The sequence below is a fragment of the Cucurbita pepo genome, chromosome 9 (genome assembly GCF_057944985.1).
Source record: "Cucurbita pepo subsp. pepo isolate OVF chromosome 9, ASM5794498v1, whole genome shotgun sequence".
NCBI lineage: Eukaryota > Viridiplantae > Streptophyta > Magnoliopsida > Cucurbitales > Cucurbitaceae > Cucurbita > Cucurbita pepo.
This window is the reverse complement of record NC_141806.1, coordinates 1,095,347-1,115,293: the sequence shown is the minus strand read 5'-3', so window position 1 is coordinate 1,115,293 and position 19,947 is coordinate 1,095,347. Positions and strand designations below refer to the sequence as shown.

The window sequence follows — 19,947 nt, the reverse complement described above, 5'->3', positions numbered from 1 at the left end:
GACATTTTCAGCTACATTTATTTAAAGGAAAAACAAAAATAGCTTTACATAAATAGTGGTTCCATAAAAAATTGTGTGATAATACTTTAATTATAACTAAAATATTAAAAATTTACAGAATTATAAATAATACTAAATATCTACTTGAACAAAATGATATTTGAACCTAACGGTCAACCATAAGGTGGAAGGTAAATTTTACCAGCATATAGAAGAATATATTTAAACTTTTTTTTTTTACTATCTGAAGAAGTATAATGCTAGTAATAATGATACATTAAATATAATTATTTTCTTTTAAAAATCCAATTTTTGATTTAAATAATTATATTATGACTATCTATTATTATTTTTCTTAAGTGTAATGAAATTGTTTACGTGTAATCGTCTCTTTTTGAAAGAGTAATTAGTACTTCTTTCACTAATATAGGTTTATATAGTTTGGTTTATCTTTATGTGAGATTATTATATTTATAGTTTATAGAATAAGATAGTGAGATGACCAATTAAGAGTCTAGGGCATTAAATTGACTATAAGATAATATTAAATATATTTTCAAACTTTATTTCATTTGTCATCAATTATGACCTAACAAATAAGTTCTAATGATATTTTTATTAATTTAACATAAATTTTTATACATCTTTTAGTCTTTTAGTCCAGACTTTCCAACTATAATGGTAAAATTATTATTAAAAACAATGACTTTTTCTATTAAATTTTCTCTAAAATCGGCTACATTTGACTTTTCTATTAAATTTCTATTAAATCTAGAAAAAAGTTTAAACTCATCGACTCTATGACATTTTGTTATTTTCTATTAAATCTAAAAAAAAGTTTAAACTTATCGACGACATTTTGTTATGCACGTGATCGTTGGATATATAACTCATGCTTGTCTCCAAAGATCCGCCATCTAAAAAAAAATCTAAAATCATCGTATCTATTAAATCTAAAAAAAAGTTTAAACTTATCGACTGACATTTTGTTATGCACGTGATCGTTGGATATATGACTCATGCTTGTCTCCAAAGATCCGCCATCTAAAAAAAAATCTAAAATCATCGACTTTACGATATTTTGTTATGCACGTGATCATTGAATATATGACTTATGCTTGCTTCCGAAGATCGGGGCCATATATTAGAAAATTTTAAAATTGTTAAGAACTTACCGGTTTATTTTACATATTAGTAAATTAATCTATATAATATGATTTATTAACAAATAAAAAGCTTTTGGATTTCACTGTTTTCTTTTCTTTTTATTTATTATTATTATTTTGTATTTTGACCAATAATCGTAGACTTCAAACGAACTCATCAACATTTTTGGGTAAGATTATCGTACCTCAATTATTTGGCTATATTATATAATAAATTTAGCTATAGATATTTAATTCTCAGTTAATATTACATACACGGTATAACTCATGGAATTAAAATTCTTCCACTGGAATTGGGGAGGGGCCGCGCGAACGCAGGCCCCTACTACCACAAATTATGATGTAGGCTCTGCCACTTTGGGCAGACCTTAGACGGGCACCCCTCCCAAGTGCAATGGAGGTCACCAACCTAGGCCATGAGCCTTACTGATCGCCCATTGACCCCATCCAGGTAAGTATGTTTCAACGGCCCTAGTCCCTTCCTTTATATACTGCATCTAACCTCTTCCCATTTCCGTGTTTCCGATGTGGGACAAATTTAGTGCAGCTGAAAATGGGCTCTTGTACTTTCTCCTTGTGATGGGCCGAAGGTTGATTTTTCAATTATTAAATTATATTTCTTTAATAATTTTAAAATATTATATTTGTCCTCCAATAGTTCTTTACATTTTCTAATTTAAAATTAAATTAAATAAATATAAATTTCAAACTTTGAGATTTACGCTAAGTTATTTAAAAGGCGGAGAATAGATAAATACAACTTACAATTATAATTATTATTTTTTTTTTTTTAAAAAAAAAAAAACCTTACAATTATTATTATTTTTTTTTTTGATTTTGTCGGGTTTTAATTGTATGGAAAAAAATGAAACTAAATTCAGTTGGTGTCATAAAATCTCGAAGTTTTACCCTTTTGGGATGAAGATGAATATGTAGAATTGAAGAAGGTAAAATCCTTAGGCTTTTCCACTTGTTCAGATTCGGATGTGAGTTTGTTCCCAATTGGGCATTGCTTTCTTGACTTTCCCTCTCAAGCTCACATGATCTTAAATTATAATTAAGTAATTTTGAAATCCATAACCCAAAAATATCCGGAGTCGCATTCAATCCGATTGAAGTGCAAGTCAAGGAAGAGTTTCGAGTTCTTTCCCTCCTTTCGATCCGATCTTGAAGATCCCGAAATTCTGATCATGAGCTTACCTTCCGGGAGTGCCGCCGGTTTGCCAACGCCGGGGAATTCAGGAGGTAAGGGAAACTCCTCGTCGTCGTCATTGGCATCGGGGACGAGCAAGGAGAAGCAGAAAGAGAAAGCGAGAGTTAGTAGAACGTCGATGATATTGTGGCACGCTCACCAAAATGATCCTGCTGCTGTTCGCAAGCTTCTGGAGGAGGATCAGTCCCTTGTCCATGCTAGAGATTACGACAACCGCACCCCTCTCCATGTTGCATCGCTTCATGGCTGGATCGACGTTGCCAAGTGTTTGATTGAACACGGCGCTGATGTTAATGCCCAAGATCGCTGGAAGAATACTGTAAGTTTTATCCGGAAATTTTTCTATATAGGAACTTTACTCTGTGTTTGTTCATACGATGGTTCGATTACTATTTGACGTTTCTTTCCTTTTACATACACTCCTTCCATATTTGGGTTTGATTCGAGTTCTCTTGATAATTATAGCTGCACGTTTGAATTTCAAGCCAGTACGGTAATTCAGCCATATGTATAGTGGCGTTCCGTTTAGGCTAGCGGGCAATCCGCGGGATTTTGCATACAATACGCCGATATGAGCTTGGAGTTTATACAAGCCAAATTTCCCGGGAAAATTCCACAATCCTAAATGACCTTAAGCCACACTCCCCACCCCAATTATTTCTTACATATACGCGTTCTTGGAGTTAAAAGAAATTTGTCTCTTCCGCCTATGTGGGCATATGATTGAGTTTGTAAATGGAAAAAGAGTATATGCCACAGCCCAAAGGCTTTATGATTGTACTACTCTGGGAAAGATTTGCCTTACCCGGTTTATCTGAACTACCTGCACTGCGTGTGATGTAATTTGAGTTTGGTCAACGCCGAAGGATGGATTTTATTTTGCAACTGATCCATTGTTGTAAAGTTGCTCATGCTCTTGAAGTGGAATTAAGCAGCTCTCTATTTATTGCTAGTCTAGATGAATGTTGTTTTCCTGACTCTATTGGTAAGAAAGACCTTACTTGAACAAGATCTGTTTTATAGGTTGCTCAACTGTGTCCTTAAGTTCTTGAGCTTACTTAAGAGATGTAATGCGTTCACAATGAGCTTGCTCTCATATTTACTAGTTATGTACTCTGTTCCTCTATTTTATCGTTGCTATGTGGGAATGTTTGAAGTTTTATTATTGAATGCAACATTCGCATAAATTACTTAGCATCACTACCCTCATACAAGGATCTTGTCCCCTCTATTACAGCCGCTAGCTGATGCAGAAGGAGCTAAAAAGCATGGCATGATTGAGTTATTAAAATCATATGGTGGCCTTTCCTATGTAAGTGAAGAGCTTCCCTTTTAGCTTTTTGTATTTATGTCAGGCTATATTCGTGCCAATTGGCCGTGTTAGCGTAATTTTTTTTTTATACTATTCATTCTTCTTTGCAATCAGACACCTCTTCTTACTTTCTATATTTTCCTGATTATTGTGAAAATTAGATGCTTCTGTTTACATCCGTTCTATGTTCAGTCATATCACATATTTTCTTGCATTTTCTGTGAATCTTCAATGTTATTGCTATCCTTTTATTCCATTTCTATATTTTATCTTAGATTCTCGTCTTAGTACTCTGTATGTTTTTGAGCGGACTGGATTTAAAGATTAAAATATTTCATATTACTCGATGAATCTTCTTCTTTTTTGTTCTTGAAACGAAACTAGAGAAACTGAATATTCTTCATATCAGGTTTTTGTTTGTTACCTAATTTCTATCTAAGAATGAAGATATATGTTGCAGGGCCAAAATGGAAGCCATTTTGAACCGAAGCCTGTTCCTCCTCCTCTGCCAAATAAATGTGACTGGGAAATTGATCCCTCTGAACTAGATTTTTCTAACTCAGCTATTATCGGCAAGGTAAAAATGATCTTTCTTCAAATTGCCAGCAAGTAGGATTTTTTTTTTCACCATCCAAGAATTTGAAATCTTTCCTCATGATCATGGAACTTGAATGTTGTTTGTGTTATTACAGTTCCTGTATAAAAGAGTACATGGGTTACAAATTTATAATCTGAATCTATTTTGCTAGTTAACTGCATCAAGAAATGCAAGTACAGGTCTGAAGTGTGTTAATTGATTGAAAAAAATGAGAACTTTTAGCAAATTGAAACTGATGAATTCAAGGTTCGAGTTGTCTTGGAACAAAGAGCCTAAAAGATTCTTTCAGCCAGTTGGCCTTATATTGTTACTGAGAGGTTTATTTCCCCTGAACTTTTCCTTTTAATGGATGTAAAACTGATGCTTGCTTCAGTTTTTGTGGGACCTCTTCCATGATGTGAAGAAATCCTTATGGATAGTTATCCACTGAGTTTTTTTTTTTTTCTCGAAGCTTTGGTGTGAGTGAAATGTTTGAATTTTCAAGGACATTTACTTGGATTTTTAGAGTTTCGTGGACTTGATTTTGTATCATGCTTTGTATTGGTGTAAATGTATACACCTTTTTATGACTATAGTCTTTCTTCTTTGATTTCCAATAGAAAAGCTTTATTACAATACCCCTTTTGGTGTTTGGGTCTTTTAACTCCTTTTTATTTCATTCATTTCTCTTCTTGAAAAAAAGAAAAACTCATGCTTGCCTTTTGGTTACAGAATTGGGGAAAATAACTGTCATCTTTAAATTTAATCGATTCCCCTCTCTGTATGATTTCTGAAATAACTTAATGTTAGGCCTTTCATCTTATTCTTTTATGTTTTGTTTTCGTGGTTTGAATGCTTTGTTCGTATGATTCTCAATACATTTAAGAGAGTAGTTTTCACTTAGGAATTTCTGTCTTTTGCAGGGGTCCTTCGGGGAAATTTTGAAGGCCTACTGGCGTGGAACCCCTGTAGCTGTCAAACGTATCCTTCCATCACTATCTGATGATAGACTTGTGATGTAAGATCCAATATCCATCTCATGGACCTGTACCCTATCTTATTGCGATTGCATGTGTCCCATTTGTTCTCTAACTTATAAAAAAAACATATATTGAAGGAAATAAATTCAGAAAATAACGACCATTTATAACGATATTTTTACTTCTAAATTTTATATGTATTCCTTAGACACAACATGCCAGTGAAATCTACGGAATTATAAATTTATTTATTTCATTTTGCTTTTCCTTGCACCAGCAGCCTGGAATCTTATTTCAACTGGCGCAATATCCACCAGAACCCCCCGAAACTAATTTCTTATTTGTTTTCATGTAAATCTTTCGTCTTTTTTTCTTAAAAAAAAAATTGTAAGAACCATATAAATCTTTATTAAATCAATATGATTGGAGTTAATTTTTATGTTGACTTTTCTCATTCAGTCAGGATTTTCGACATGAGGTTAATCTCTTGGTGAAACTACGCCATCCGAATATAGTCCAATTTCTTGGAGCTGTCACTGAGAAGAAACCACTTATGTTAATCACTGAATACTTAAGAGGGGTAATTGATAGAGTTTCTTTTTATACTAATTCTGAAAATTTTTAGGTTTTCATTCTTTTGAAGTTGTAATTTACTCATGCTGTTTGACATTCTGTCCCTTAGGGTGATCTTCACCAGTACCTCAAGGATAAAGGTTCACTCAGTCCTTCAACGGCCATCAATTTTGCACTGGACATTGCCAGGTATAATAATTTGATTGCTTTAAACTTTTATAAAAGAGAAATAAGATGCCTCGAAGATTGTTGGAAATAAAAGAGCAAATCTAGAGATTTTTAAAGTTTAGCCCTGGACATTGCCAGATAAATCAATGTTGGGCTAGTTTGGCTCCTCACTGCCCGTAGAACAATGGAAGATCCTTCTCTCCATGATATATCGTTATTTCCATTTAAACCTTGCTATTTCATATGTGGGAGAATTCATCTAATCGTTCTTAAAAAATTTATACATGATTATTTTAATGTAAAGAAACCTGATTCCTTGAAAATTTTACCAAGAAGAAATAAGATTCTTTGAAGATTGCTGGAAATAAAAGAGCAAATGAAAAGATTAAATTTTCTCTTATATGAATTCTACTTCTGCCAGAACTGATCTTCTTACACTGCTTTTCCATAAGTTGTGAAATAGGCTTCAATATCACGTTTGTGAACAAGGTCATTTGATTATAGGCTTCTATGTTAGTATGGGAATGAGTGTATCTAATCGATGTAAGAAATAGGTTTCAATAGGCTTCAATACACTCATTCCCATAAGTTGAGAAATAGGCTTCTATGTTACTAATACGTGGCTGGTGTACAATCTATTTGTGAACAAGCTCATTTAATGATTGTTTTGAGTCATTTAACTGATTTTCGTGTTGGGTTTTCCTTGATTAGGGTAGGCTATACTTCGCAGTTCCTAAAATCACATCTTACTCAAACTCTAGAAATTAATGGTCTCAAGGAAGTAATTGGTCTAACATTTAACTGAGTCCAGTATTTGCTCCCTCGGGAATTTACTAATCGTGCTAACTAGTTTGACAATGATTTCTGTTCCAGGGGAATGGCTTATCTCCACAATGAACCAAATGTTATAATTCACCGTGACCTAAAACCAAGGTGAGTTTGAGACTTTAATCAGCATGCGATTTCTCTCTCACTCCAGCAACTTGTCAAGGGATTAACTTTTTAAGACTTGAAATACCAATGATTTATGAGCTTTCTGCTGTCATTTTGTATTCACATTCTTTTGAACTCAGCGTAGATTGGATTGAGTTTGCTGTCATCTACTTTTATAATTGGAAGAGTATTTTGAAATTCTAGGAACGTTCTGTTGGTCAATTCCGGAGCCGACCATCTAAAAGTTGGTGATTTTGGTCTAAGCAAACTCATCAAGGTTCAGAATTCGCACGATGTTTACAAAATGACTGGCGAGACTGGGAGCTGTAAGTACATATCATACAGCTATTTTCAGTTTTATAAAACTCTTTAATGCTTAAATCTTCCTTTTCACATCGTGCACGTGGCGAAAAGACCGGTATATGGCTCCTGAAGTATTTAAGCACAGAAAATATGATAAGAAGGTGGACGTGTTTTCTTTTGCAATGATATTATATGAGGTAATTGTTGCATTCGCAGTACAGAAGTATACTTTTATTGCAAGAGACTATATTTGACTCGCAGCAACATTCCAAATGGTGCAGATGCTTGAGGGAGATCCACCACTGGCAAATTATGAGCCTTATGAAGCTGCCAAATATGTGGCTGAAGGTCATCGACCAATGTTCCGTTCGAAAGGATACCTTCCCGTTCTAAGAGAGTAAGTTGATCATTCCTGTTTCCCTTTCAATCTAACAATCATCAAGATTGCTTCTTCTGATGTGAAAAACACATGCCTTTTAGATCAATTTATGGAATAGCTTCTCATTTACTACCTCTTCTGGTTTGGTTCTTCCCAGTTTAACAGAAGAATGTTGGGCATCTGATATGAACAAGAGACCTTCTTTCTTGGAGATTCTCAAAAGACTTGAAAGGGTGAAGGAAAATCTTCCCACTGATCATTCCTGGAATTTGTTTAATGCATAACATTCAAAGTTGTGGTATGAAGATTGTTTGCAGTTCCTAACATTCAGCTTTCTTCTGCTGGATTATGGCCCATGAAGTTGAAGCTTTTTTCTCCACTACCAAAGATTGTGAAAAAATAAGATCTTACGGCTGCTTTCACTCTGCTGTTCGAATGTTGATTTTGAACAGAGGCTGTGAGATTTTGATTGAAATTATACTCTGTGGAGGAATCTCCTCTTGAATCTGGCATTCTTCATTGCCTCATAGGATTTAATTTAATTGTTCCTTCTCATCTCTCAATTGTAATTTAGTTCGGGTTCTGTGAACTATTTATCTTTTCATGTAAAAAATGGATTTAGTTGATTTTCCCTTGCAAGTTCAGAATATCAATGCCCGGCGCTTTTTGCCGGCGGGATGAACTAGGAAGTGCTTTTTCACCCTTTTTTTTATTTATTTTTTAAGTTTAATTACTTAACTATTTTTTTATTTTTTAAATCCAAATTTTATTTTAAATAATTGTATTATTACTATCCATTATTTTTATATTTATGTATAATGGGTTTTTTCACCCTATTTTGATCCATGCTCTTGCTCGTGCTCATCTCACTCGATATATGTTTAGATATTCTTATAAATAGTTTTCAACCTTGATTTGTATCGATTTAGTTTTAAAATGCCTCATTCCCTAAATTAGCCGATGTGGGACTTTCATCATCCAACACCTCCCTCTTAATCCAACATTTGAGGATTTACCAATCTATTGACACGACTAAGTTTAGGGCATAGGTCTGTTACCATGTTAGACGAACACGACTCTCCATAGTGGTATGATATTGTCCGCTTTGAGCATAAGCTCTCATAGCTTTGGGCTTCCACAATGGTATGATATTGTCCACTTTGAGCATAAGCTCGTAACTTTGGGCTTCCACAATGGTATGATATTGTCCGCATAAGCTCGTAGCTTTGGGCTTCCACAATGGTATGATATTGTCCATGGCTTCCACAATGGTATGATATTGTCCGCATAAGCTCGTAGCTTTGGGCTTCCACAATGGTATGATATTGTCCATGATATTGTCCACTTTGAGCATAAGCTCTCATGGTTTTATTTTGGGCCCAAAAGGCCTCATATCACGCATAAGCTCTCATGGCTTTGTTTTGGGCCCAAAATGCCTCCTACCAAGGAGAAAGTATTCGTTGATTATAACCCTAAAATACCTCCTACCAATGGAGAGAGTATTTTTTGATTATAAACTCATCATCATCCCCAATGGAGAAAGTATTCGTTGATTATAACCCCAAAATACCTCCTACCAATGGAGAGAGTATTCCTTGATTATAAACTCATAATCATCCACAATGGAGAAAGTATTCGTTCATTATAACCCCAAAATGCCTCCTACCAATGAGAGAGTATTCCTTAATTATAAACTCATCATCCAACCGTGGTAAAATTCAAGAACTAAATTATTATAATACTTTTTAAATTACTTTATGAAAGGGGATTTTTTTTAAAATTTATTATTATTATTATTATTATTATTATTATTATTATTATTATTATTATTATTATTATTATTATTATTATTATCATCATTTGCAATTTTGAGGCAAAGTCCATATTTTTATGAATTCACATTTCATTTCCGGAAGCAATTTCCGGTATTTTTTTTTTGCGTCCATATTGTTATAAAACAATCTGGTACGCCTTTCTCCTAGGTTTCGTTTACAAGAATTAGGAACATTATTGATCGATACTGAATTTCACGGCATTCAATGTCCGACTTTGTAGGGATCGGCCTGTCATCGTGTTTTTGAGCTTCAAAACCTTCTTCAAGCAACTCAGGTTCATGAGCTTATCCCCTGCCTTGTGCCTGCGGCGGAATTTAAACATTTGGTCCAAAAATCTCAGCCATGGCGTATCTTCCGATGATCAAAAGCTACTTTTTCTACTGAAATCATGCAATGGAACTTCAGAAATCTCTCAAATCCACTGCTACATGGTCAAGACTGCTCTTGACCTCGTCCCTTTCACATTAAGCAAACTTCTTGCATCCGCCATACTGGATATCAAGTATGCAGCTTCCATTTTCAAGGTTATACGAAACCCGAATCTCTTTATGTTCAATACTATGCTTAGAGGCTATTCTAATAGCGATGATTCAAAACAAGCTTTTGTTATTTTCAATGACCTGAGGAATCAGGACTTCTTGCCTGATGAGTTTTCTTTCATAACAATTCTGAAAGCCTGTGCTCGAGAATTAGCAATTGATGCTGGGCAGGGGGTTCATGGGATTGTTCATAGATCTGGGCATGGTTTATTCAGTCAACTAAATAATATGCTTCTACATTTTTACTGCGCGTGTGGCCAAATTGGAGATGCCCGTAAACTGTTTGATGAAATTCCTCAAAGAAACGACTTGGTATCGTGGAATACTTTGATGGGTGGTTATCTTCATGCATCTCAGCCCACTGTTGTTTTAGATTTTTTTAGACAAATGTGTAGGAGAGGTTTGATAGCCGGTGCTAATACAGTATTAACTGTTTCATCTGCTGTGGGTGATGTCGGCCATTCCTTAGATGGAAGGTCTCTTCATGGACAATGTATTAAGCTGGGTTTATGTTCTGATCTCAATGTGGTTACTTGTTTGATTAATATGTATGCAAAATTTAAAGATTTGGAATCAGGACAGCTGATCTTTGATGAAGTTGCTGAGAAGGATGTTGTTGTCTGGAATTGTTTGATAGATAACTATGCTAGAAATGGCATGTTAGAAGTCGCAATAGATTCACTACATCTCATGAAACATGAAGGAAAGAAACCCAATTCATCCACATTGGCTGGATTACTTTCAGCTTGTTCTACGTTCGGTGCTGTCGGTACAGGTAAATACCTTGGCCATTATGTGGAGGAGGAAGGACTGGTTCTAGATGCTGTTCTTGGAACAGCTCTAATTGATATGTATGCTAAATGTGGGTTCCTAGACAAGGCGATCGACATTTTCGATAAGATAAAGGATAAAGATGTAAAGACTTGGACCGCCATGATCACTGGTTATGGGGCTCATGGTCAGACAAGGAAGGCTATTGACACTTTGTTTAGGATGGAGGAGGAGGGTTTTAGGCCCAACGAAATAACTTTCTTGGCTGTCTTGAATGCTTGTAGTCATGGAGGCATAGTGATAGAGGGTATGAGATGTTTCAAGAGAATGGTGTATGAATATCGAATGACACCAAAGATTGAGCACTATGGATGCATTATTGATCTTCTTGGTCGTGCAGGGTTGTTGGAGGAAGCTCATAAGCTAATCAAGAGCTTGCCTTCCGAGGGCGATATAACGGGTTGGCGTGCGCTGCTGGCAGCCTGTAGGGTATATGGAGATGTTGAACTGGGAGAGTCTGTGAAGAGAATGCTAGTTGATTTAAATGATGAACACCCCACGGATTCAATGCTCCTGTCTAGTACATATGCTGTTGCTGGGAGACTGTCTGATTATACACAGTATCAGCAAATTGAGGAAGAAAACAGAATGAAAGAAGGAATTAGTTCATCTCAAATGCGAACTGAGAAGGCAAGAAAAGAAGCTGGTCGTAGTATGATTGAGATGGATAATTTGTATTAGCCTAAACTATTTAGGAATAACTGACCTGGTGAAACCACAGGAGCTGTACATCATTTTAGTTTGATTTCAATGATTCATATCTTTGTCCACCAGAAACTCTCGAATGCAGTTAGAGAAAGAAAGGTGGTGAGATCCCACGTCGGTTGGAGATGGAAACGAAACATTTCTTAAGGGTGTTGAAAGCTCTTCCTAACAGACGCGTTTTAAAACCGTGAAGCTGATGGCAATACGTGATGGGCCAAAGCGGTGGACTTGAGCTATTATAAATGGTATTAGAGCTAGACTCTTGGCGGTGTGCTAGCGAGGACACTGGACTCCCAAGAGGTGGATTGTGAGATCCCATATCGATTGAAGAGGGGAACGAAGCATTTCTTATAAGGATGTGGAAAACTCTCCCTAACAGACGCATTTGAAAACCGTGAGGCTGATGGTGATAAGTAACTGGTCAAAACAGACAATATCTGCTAGCGGTGAGCTTGGGCTGTTACAAATGGTATTAGAGCCAGACACTGGGCGGTGCTAGCAAGGACACTGGACTCCCAAGGAGGTGGATTGTGAGATGTCACATAACAAAACATTTCTTATAAGGATGTGGAAAGTTCTCCTTAACATACACTTTTTAAAATTGTGAGGCTGAATGGTGATATGTAACGGTTCAAAGCGGACAATAACTGCTAGCAGTGGGCTTGGATTATTACAAATGGTATCAGAGCCGGACACCGAGCGGTGTGCTAGCAATGAATATATATATTTCTTTTGAACCAATCAATATCTAATCATTTTGAATTATTTATATCTTCATTATGAAAAATAATTGTGGGAACGAAGCATCGATGAGATTACGGGAAATTTTCAGATAAAAGTGTCTCCTTCTAACATAATATCCAATTGTTTGTTTATGATGATTATTTATTTATTTATAGTAATTAATTTGGATGTATGACATTGTGGAATAAACATGATTATTCTTGGATATTCAATTGCTTCTCTTGGATATAAATTAATTGTAATTAAAATCTCATATATAATTTATTTATTTACCCTTTTAGTTCCACTTTACAAAAATTCAAAATTAAATTGGACAATAAAAATAATTACGTAAGTCCAAATCAGAAGAAAAATTAGAACAAAATCAAAGACAGGTGAAGATGAGACGAATCTCTCCAAAAATGGTATAAAATAAAACAACAAACTAGTCAGTAATTTCCAGCGCTCACGTACATTTTAGCGTTGTTTGATTTTCCATTTTGTTCATCTTTTTGTTGAGCTTCAGAAATTCAATAGAAAACGGGAGAAATTTGCGGGAAAGTTTAGTGAGAAGGCATTTATTTAGTTGTTCGGGCTTAATTTTCTTCATTTTTAGCTCGTGATTCGCCACCTTCACTCCGCACCTCCATCATTTCTCATGTTTTCCCGTTTTTATCCGATTTCAAATAGCCCGTTAGCTGATGTTCATTGCCGATTGCCCGATTCAGCCTTTTTTGAGATTATATTCCCCGAGCTGAATCCATTTGCATGATCGCGACATTTTGATTTCCTGTAAACTGTTTGTGTTCTTGGATTTTGAGTGGTCTTCCATCCCTGAACGGTGATGCGAATCTGAAATCTCATGCGACAGAATGAGTTTTTTGAACGTGGAAATCGGTTCGGGCTTTGAATGAGGCAGCAATGTGGTGTTTAGCGGAGCAATGGAAGATAGATCTGAGAGTATACAGGTTAGGTGCGATAAGCTCCCAGGTCCTGTAATTCCGAGGACCCGTTTGCAGGTCTCGTTTGTTCGTATCTGCTTCAGCATTTTGGTTTGGACATTTTTGATCCAGATCGTTGCATTTGGGAAGCTATGGCATCCCCATTTTATATCCAATATAGCCAATCGGATTTCGCAAGTGACTGGGATTCCGCTCTCTCTTCACGTCGACGAGTCCATTCAATCGACGCCATTTCTTCCAGCTAGTTAGTTCCTTAACTTCAATCTGTCTTTCTCTTATTGGAGATGGTGGGATGTTTTTTCTTTGAAACTTTTAATTGTGACCTCTGGATAATTACGTTTGTTCCTGCTGTATGCGACGCTTTTATTTTCCTATGTCTCAATGTTTCAATGTGACAATGATGCATTCAAGGGTAGCCATAATTGAGTTTGGTTCATTATAGAATAGGATCGCTGAACTGTTCTGCTGGTGGATTTGTTTAGCTTAAGAGCATGCATTGTGGAGTGTTCTCAAACACCTCTTAGTTAGGAATCATCCATGTTCATGTATATTTTAGGAATACGAACCTGCACAATGATATGATATTGTCCACTTTGAGCATACGCTCTCATGACTTTGCTTTTGGTTTCCCGAAAAGGCCTCATATCAATGGAGAGAGTGTTCCTTACCTATAAACCTGCAATCTTTCTCTTAATTAGCCGATGTAGGACTACTCCTCTCAGTAATTCTCAACAATCTTCCTCTCGAACAAAGTATACCATAGAGCCTCCCCTTGATGCCTCCTCTGGAGCTCTCGAACAACCTCCTTTTAATTGAGGCTCAACTCCTTTTCTGGAACCCTCGAACAAAGTACACCATTTGTTCGACATTTGAGTCACCTTTGACTACACCTTCGAGGCTCAAAATTTCTTTGTATGATACTTGAGAATTCTATTGGTATGACTTAGTTAAGGGCATGACTCTGGTTCCTTTTTAAGATCGCGATCCTCTACAATGGTATGATACTGTCCGCTTTGAGCATAAGCTCTTATGGCTTTGCTTTTGATTTCCCTAAAGGCCTCGAGAGATAATATTCCTTACTTATAAACCTATGATCTTTCTCTTAATTAGTCAATGTGGGACTACTCCTCTCAATAATCCTCAACCGAATATATTATATATTACAGAGTTATAGCTAATGTCAAAATTTTTTATCTAATGAACCAAGGTTATTTCATACTTCATAGAAGTGTTATCCTGTTTCAAGCATTGCTATTATCATCCCTTTTAATTCATGGAATAAATTTTCCTTCATTGGCATCACTATTGAACTACTTGGATTACTCATACATTCCACTTCAATCTCTAAAATTATCTTTTCCGCTAATTGCTTTGGGGAGAATTTGACTTAAAGATCTCAATTTGTGCAGGAAACTATTCAAGCAATGGTTATCTTCGAGTGTCCTGCAATGGAGGCTTAAATCAAATGCGTGCTGCGGTGTGCACTTTTTGACTTGCTATTTCTTTCCCCCATCTTCCTAATTTATGCCTATATTATTGTTTGTTCTTTTCCTTGAAAGGATGATATATTGGACTCATCTAATTAAGCGTTTCAGATCTGTGATATGGTGACCGTTGCTCGCCTTTTGAACTTGACATTGGTTGTTCCAGAACTTGATAAAGCATCTTTTTGGGCAGACCCTAGGTATATTCCTTTTCTTGCTTTCTGTAGCTCGGTTGCTTACTTTTACATAGACTTCAATATGTTAACGCTAAGCTCTCGTGCAGTAATTTTGATGACGTATTTAATGTGAGCCATTTTATCGAGTCACTGAGAGATGAAGTCCACATTATCAGAAGACTACCTAAAAAGTTCAATAGGAAACATGGGTTTACACAATTTGCCATGCCTCCTGTTAGCTGGTCAAATGAAAAATATTATTTAAAACAGGTTTGCATTATTTTTTCTAACGTGTACCCTAGTTTTTCATATTACTTATTAGATGCAAATCTAGTCCCTTGGATGGTCAAATGATGAATCTGTGATATTACCAAGTTATATGTAGAAACCAATTGAGTGCAGCTTTGAGATTATTATCTTGTTGAGAGAATGTTAGGTCTGAATTGGCTAGGGAATACTTGTCTTTTCTCAAACCCAGTGAGGCCAACTGCCCCCCAAATTGGCATGTGAACTCACTTCTGTTCACTCTCAGAGAGTTTATACAGGCTAGGAAATAGAACTCTTTGAATATTATTATTGACCTCCAAAATTTTCTGGAAGTATCATAACCTACCCTGTAAGAAGGTCTCCCAGTTACCAGATTCTTAGATTTGGCAATAGCAATTGATTTCCAAGGGTGTGAGATCCCACATTGGTTGGATAAGGGAACAAAACATTCCATATAAGGGTGTGGAAACTTCTCCTTAGTAGACACGTTTTAGAACCGTGAGGCTGACGGCGATACGTAACGAGCCAAAGCAGACAATATCTGCTAGTGGTGGATTTGGGATTGGGCTGTTACATATGGTATCAGAGCCAGGTGTGCCAGCAAGGACGCTGGCCCCGGGGGGTGGATTGTGAGATCCTACATCGGTTGGAGAGGGGAATAAAACATTCCTTACAAAGGTGTGGAAACTTCTCCCTAGTAGACACATTTTAAAACTGAGGCTGATGGCGATGCGTAACGAGCCAAAGCAGACAATATATGCTAGCGGCGAGGTTGGGCTGTTACAAAAGGCTAAAGGAGGAGCTTCTAATTCTTACGCATTTTTTCAAATTAAAAGAATATCACGGCAAAAGTTATATTAATTATGAAAGAAATGTAATTTACTTGGCCATAAAGCCTTGACACAACTGAATACAAGGTGTTTTGAGTAGTACTTGAATGAGGAAAAAAAAAAAAAGAGTATAGTATGAATATAAACTAAAAATAATACAAGGTGTTTTGAGCAGTACTTCAACAATAGAATCATCTTCTTATGCTCTTATTTATACTCTCTATTTTGCCTTTTGACTTCATAATCAATGCCTTAAAACCCATTGTGCAGATTCTTCCTCTCTTTAAGAAGCATAAGGTGTTGCATTTTAATAAAACAGATGCACGCTTGGCAAACAACGGAATCCCACTTTATCTACAGAAACTCAGGTGTCGTGTCAATTTCCAGGCACTGAAATTCTCTCCCCAGATTGAGACGCTGGGTTCTAAGTTAATTCGTCTACTTCAAGAAAAGGGACCTATTGTGGTCTTGCATTTGAGATACGAGATGGATATGCTGGCCTTTTCGGGTTGTACACATGGCTGTACAAAGGAAGAAGCTGATGAGCTCAAACGGATGAGGTTCGTAAATTTGAAAATTAAACTTCTGACTGAAGATTTTTCATTATTATTGTTCATATATGCCAAAATATTGTGGTGTACATGTACCTTTTAGTTTCTCTTCTGTCATTGTGGTTATACCAAGCTCTGATGGATGCTGCTTAGGTGAAATAGTAACCTATAGTTGAAATTTATCCAGATATGCATTCCCTTGGTGGAGGGAGAAAGAGATCTCGTCTGAAAAGAGGAGATCACAAGGTCTGTGTCCTCTGACCCCAGAGGAAACAGCACTGACTTTACAGGCCATGGGTTTTAACAAGGAGACGCAGATATATATTGCTGCTGGTGAGGTTTATGGTAGTGAACGGAGACTTGCAGCTCTTAGGGCAGCCTTCCCACTGATTGTGAGTACCATCATTATATCTTGTGCTCAAAATTTCACCTTTTGATGTGATGCGACTGTCTATGAAGACAATTGGCTGAAACTTTTAATCTGCATGATTTCCCGGGAACCCTTTGTGAGAAAAAAGTGTAGCTGTCGTTGGACACTGTCTAGTAGCCAAGAAAGCCATCTTTATGAATGTGAGATCTCATATTGGTTGTAGAGGAGAACGAAGCATTCCTTATAAGGGTGTGGAAACCTCTCCCTTATAAATACGTTTTAAAACTGTGAGGCTGACGGCGATACGTAACGGGCCAAAGTGGTTAATATCTACTAACGGTGTACTTGGGCTGTTACAAATGTTATAAGAACTAGACACCCAGCGGTGGGCCAGCGAGGACGTTAGGCCCCCAAAGGGGGTGTATTGTGAGATCTCACATCGGTTGGAGAGGGGAACGAAGCATTTCTTATGAGGATGTAGAAACCTCTTCCTATCAGACGTGTTCTAAAACCGTGAGACTGATGGTGATAAGTAACGGGCCGAAGCGGACAATATCTGTTAGCGGCGGGCTTAGACTATTATAAATAGTATCAGAGCTAGACACCGAGAGGTGTGTCAGCGAGGAGGCTGAGCCTCCAAGGGGGGTGGATTGTGAGATCACACATCGATTGGAGAGGGGAACGAGAAACATTCATTATAAGAGTGTGAAAACCTCTCCCTAACAGACGCGTTTTAAAATCGCGAGGCTGATGGCGATACGCAACAGTATAGTTTGGGATGTTACATTGAAACACTATTGTGAATGTTATTCTTCTGAGATTCATCACCTTACTGTATTTCAGGTGAAAAAGGAAACCTTGCTATCCCCAGAAGAATTGCATCTATTTCGGAATCATTCGTCGCAAATGGCAGCTTTAGATTTTATGGTATCTATAGCCAGTAACACTTTCATTCCTACCTATGATGGTAACATGGCAAGACTTGTTGAAGGTCACCGCAGGTGTGCCACGTCATTTCTCGCCGAACAATTATCGTTTTCTTCCGGTTGTTTTATTCGTGGTCATAGAGTTTAATTTCGTCTTTAATTTCTACTTGAGGTTTTCAAAACTCTCCTGATTTAATTCATACTGCTCACAGATACCTGGGATTTAAGAGAACAATTACACTGGATAGAAAAAAACTTGTGGAATTACTGGATATGCATCAGAATGGTACACTTCCTTGGGATGCCTTTGCAGCTGCTGTAAGATCAGCTCACGAGCAAAGACAGGGACAACCAATGCAACGAAGAGTAAATCCAGACAAACCAAAGGAAGAACATTACTTTTATGCAAATCCTCATGAATGCTTCTGTGAGGGAACGAACTGCAACGGCTCACTAAGCCACAGTAACTCGAGCCAAGTACTTTGACTGCGACTGATCGAATCAAGAACCAAACTTCCATGGCGCCCCAGGGGGAATTTTCCGCTTCAATGTGGTGAGCAAACCTTCTCACTTTCATTGGACAGTGCCCGGTTTTGTCGATACTCAAGCCTGAAAGTTTTTATACAAAGCAATATAAATAAGATCTTCAGAACTCTCCCTTGGACATCCAAGCATATTTGTTCATAATTTATATGATTGTATTCAACTTCTATCCTGCCATAAAATGTTATCATTTGTATCAGATGTGAGATGTCAACAATTTTTCCAGATGTTAATACAGCTGATCGAGGTATGAGCTTTATGCTTGCTTCTAAACTCACTCGGTGAACCAGTTTTGCTTCTTTTCTCTAAAAACTTAAAGCAATCCCATGCTTTCCACTTCTCTGCTGTTTGATCTAACAGAAGTGATAATTACAAATATAAAATGTTTAAATCTATAAACCCTCTGAGTCATTTTGTCGCCTTAGAAGGGTTAAGTTTCATCTATTTAGGTGTGGCGTGAGATCCCACATTAGTTAGAGAGGGGAATAAACCATTCCTTATAAGGGGGACACCTCTTTCTAGTAAGCACTCAAAATTCTAGTAGGCACTCAAAGAGGACAAACCATTCCTTATAAGGGGACACCTCTTTCTAGTAAGCACTCAAAATTCTAGTAGGCACTCAAAGAGGACAATATCTGACAACATCTGCTTGCACTGAGCTTTGACTGTTACAGTAGGATTTAATATCTTACTAATTACCTTGACAACCAAATGTAATAGAGTCAAACGGTAATTCCAAGAGAATAGTCGAGTAACAGCCCAAGTCCAGTCCACCCCTAGTAGATATTGTCCGTTTTAGCTAGCCAAATGGTTATTCCAAGAGAATAGTTGTGTAATAGTCCAAGCCCACCACTAGGGAGAGGGAGAGGTTTCCACACCCTTATAAGGAATGCTTCTCTTTCTCCAACTGATGTGGGATCTCACAATCCACCCTCCTTGGAGGCCCAGTGTCATTGCTGGCACACTGCTCGGTCCTGGCTCTGATACCATTTGTAATATCTCAAGCCCACCTCTTGCAGATGAAAACCAATATCCACCCTTACGCCTTAACATGACTATTAATGGCTGATTACTCAATTCACACTGTGTGTAACCCTTACCTTGATAACTATTGACAAATATGGCTGGTTACCCGATTCACACAGTGTGTAACCTTTACCTTGATAACCATTTTCTACAATCACCCCGTATAGAGACGAATAGTGGCTGGTTACCTAATTCACACCGCTGGGTTGGAGGAAACTCATATGGCTGCGGTGAAGGAGTGATATGTTACAGGTTTTCAAAGAATTACACTCTTATTAGCCAGTTATTACTTAGTTACAGGTGATAGCTGTAGATATATCGCAGTGATTATGTCATACTGAGACAAGAATCGACCTTTTCTTGAATAATATCTTTTGCTGACTTTATTTTTCTTCCCCATGAAGGCAGTAACGGTTCAATTATGCAGTTTGGCCGTAGAAGTTGAATGAGGAGAAAAGCATGAAGCTTATTGGAGAGCAGAATCAGGTAAATGTGAAAACATTAAAGAGTAACAAAATTCAAATTTACTGTAGCTTTGTATCTGTAATTTTCCAGGAAACTTCTAGTCTTCACTA

At 37.0% G+C, this 19,947-nt stretch overlaps 3 protein-coding genes and 1 non-coding gene across 4 annotated transcripts; 3 read left to right on the top strand and 1 right to left on the bottom strand.

Moving 5' to 3' along the window:
* Window positions 1-1,464: 1,464 nt before the first annotated feature.
* On the bottom strand, window positions 1,465-1,625 carry LOC111802798 (U1 spliceosomal RNA). Its single transcript, XR_002816332.2, has one exon. It is a non-coding gene; the product is annotated as a U1 spliceosomal RNA (small nuclear RNA).
* A 512-nt stretch (window positions 1,626-2,137) lies between these two features.
* On the top strand, window positions 2,138-8,230 carry LOC111802296 (serine/threonine-protein kinase VIK). The gene is made up of 11 exons (XM_023686606.2): window positions 2,138-2,698; window positions 3,617-3,691; window positions 4,152-4,268; window positions 5,192-5,286; window positions 5,708-5,828; window positions 5,931-6,010; window positions 6,863-6,922; window positions 7,127-7,248; window positions 7,337-7,422; window positions 7,507-7,622; window positions 7,762-8,230. Exons 1-11 carry the CDS (start codon window positions 2,357-2,359, stop codon window positions 7,886-7,888), a joined length of 1,341 nt encoding a protein of 446 aa, XP_023542374.2. The 5' UTR covers window positions 2,138-2,356; the 3' UTR covers window positions 7,889-8,230.
* Window positions 8,231-9,470: 1,240 nt separating this feature from the next.
* Window positions 9,471-12,470, top strand: LOC111801984 (Pentatricopeptide repeat (PPR) superfamily protein). The gene is made up of 2 exons (XM_023686238.2): window positions 9,471-9,569; window positions 9,660-12,470. The coding sequence occupies exon 2, from the start codon at window positions 9,718-9,720 to the stop codon at window positions 11,488-11,490; it is 1,773 nt and encodes a 590-aa protein (XP_023542006.2). The 5' UTR covers window positions 9,471-9,569; window positions 9,660-9,717; the 3' UTR covers window positions 11,491-12,470.
* Window positions 12,471-12,657: 187 nt separating this feature from the next.
* Window positions 12,658-18,623, top strand: LOC111802399 (rhamnogalacturonan I rhamnosyltransferase 1). Its single transcript, XM_023686747.2, has 8 exons — window positions 12,658-13,443; window positions 14,609-14,676; window positions 14,795-14,883; window positions 14,967-15,129; window positions 16,227-16,516; window positions 16,695-16,899; window positions 17,721-17,878; window positions 18,016-18,623. Exons 1-8 carry the CDS (start codon window positions 13,179-13,181, stop codon window positions 18,287-18,289), a joined length of 1,512 nt encoding a protein of 503 aa, XP_023542515.2. The 5' UTR covers window positions 12,658-13,178; the 3' UTR covers window positions 18,290-18,623.
* The last annotated feature ends 1,324 nt before the right edge of the window (window positions 18,624-19,947 follow it).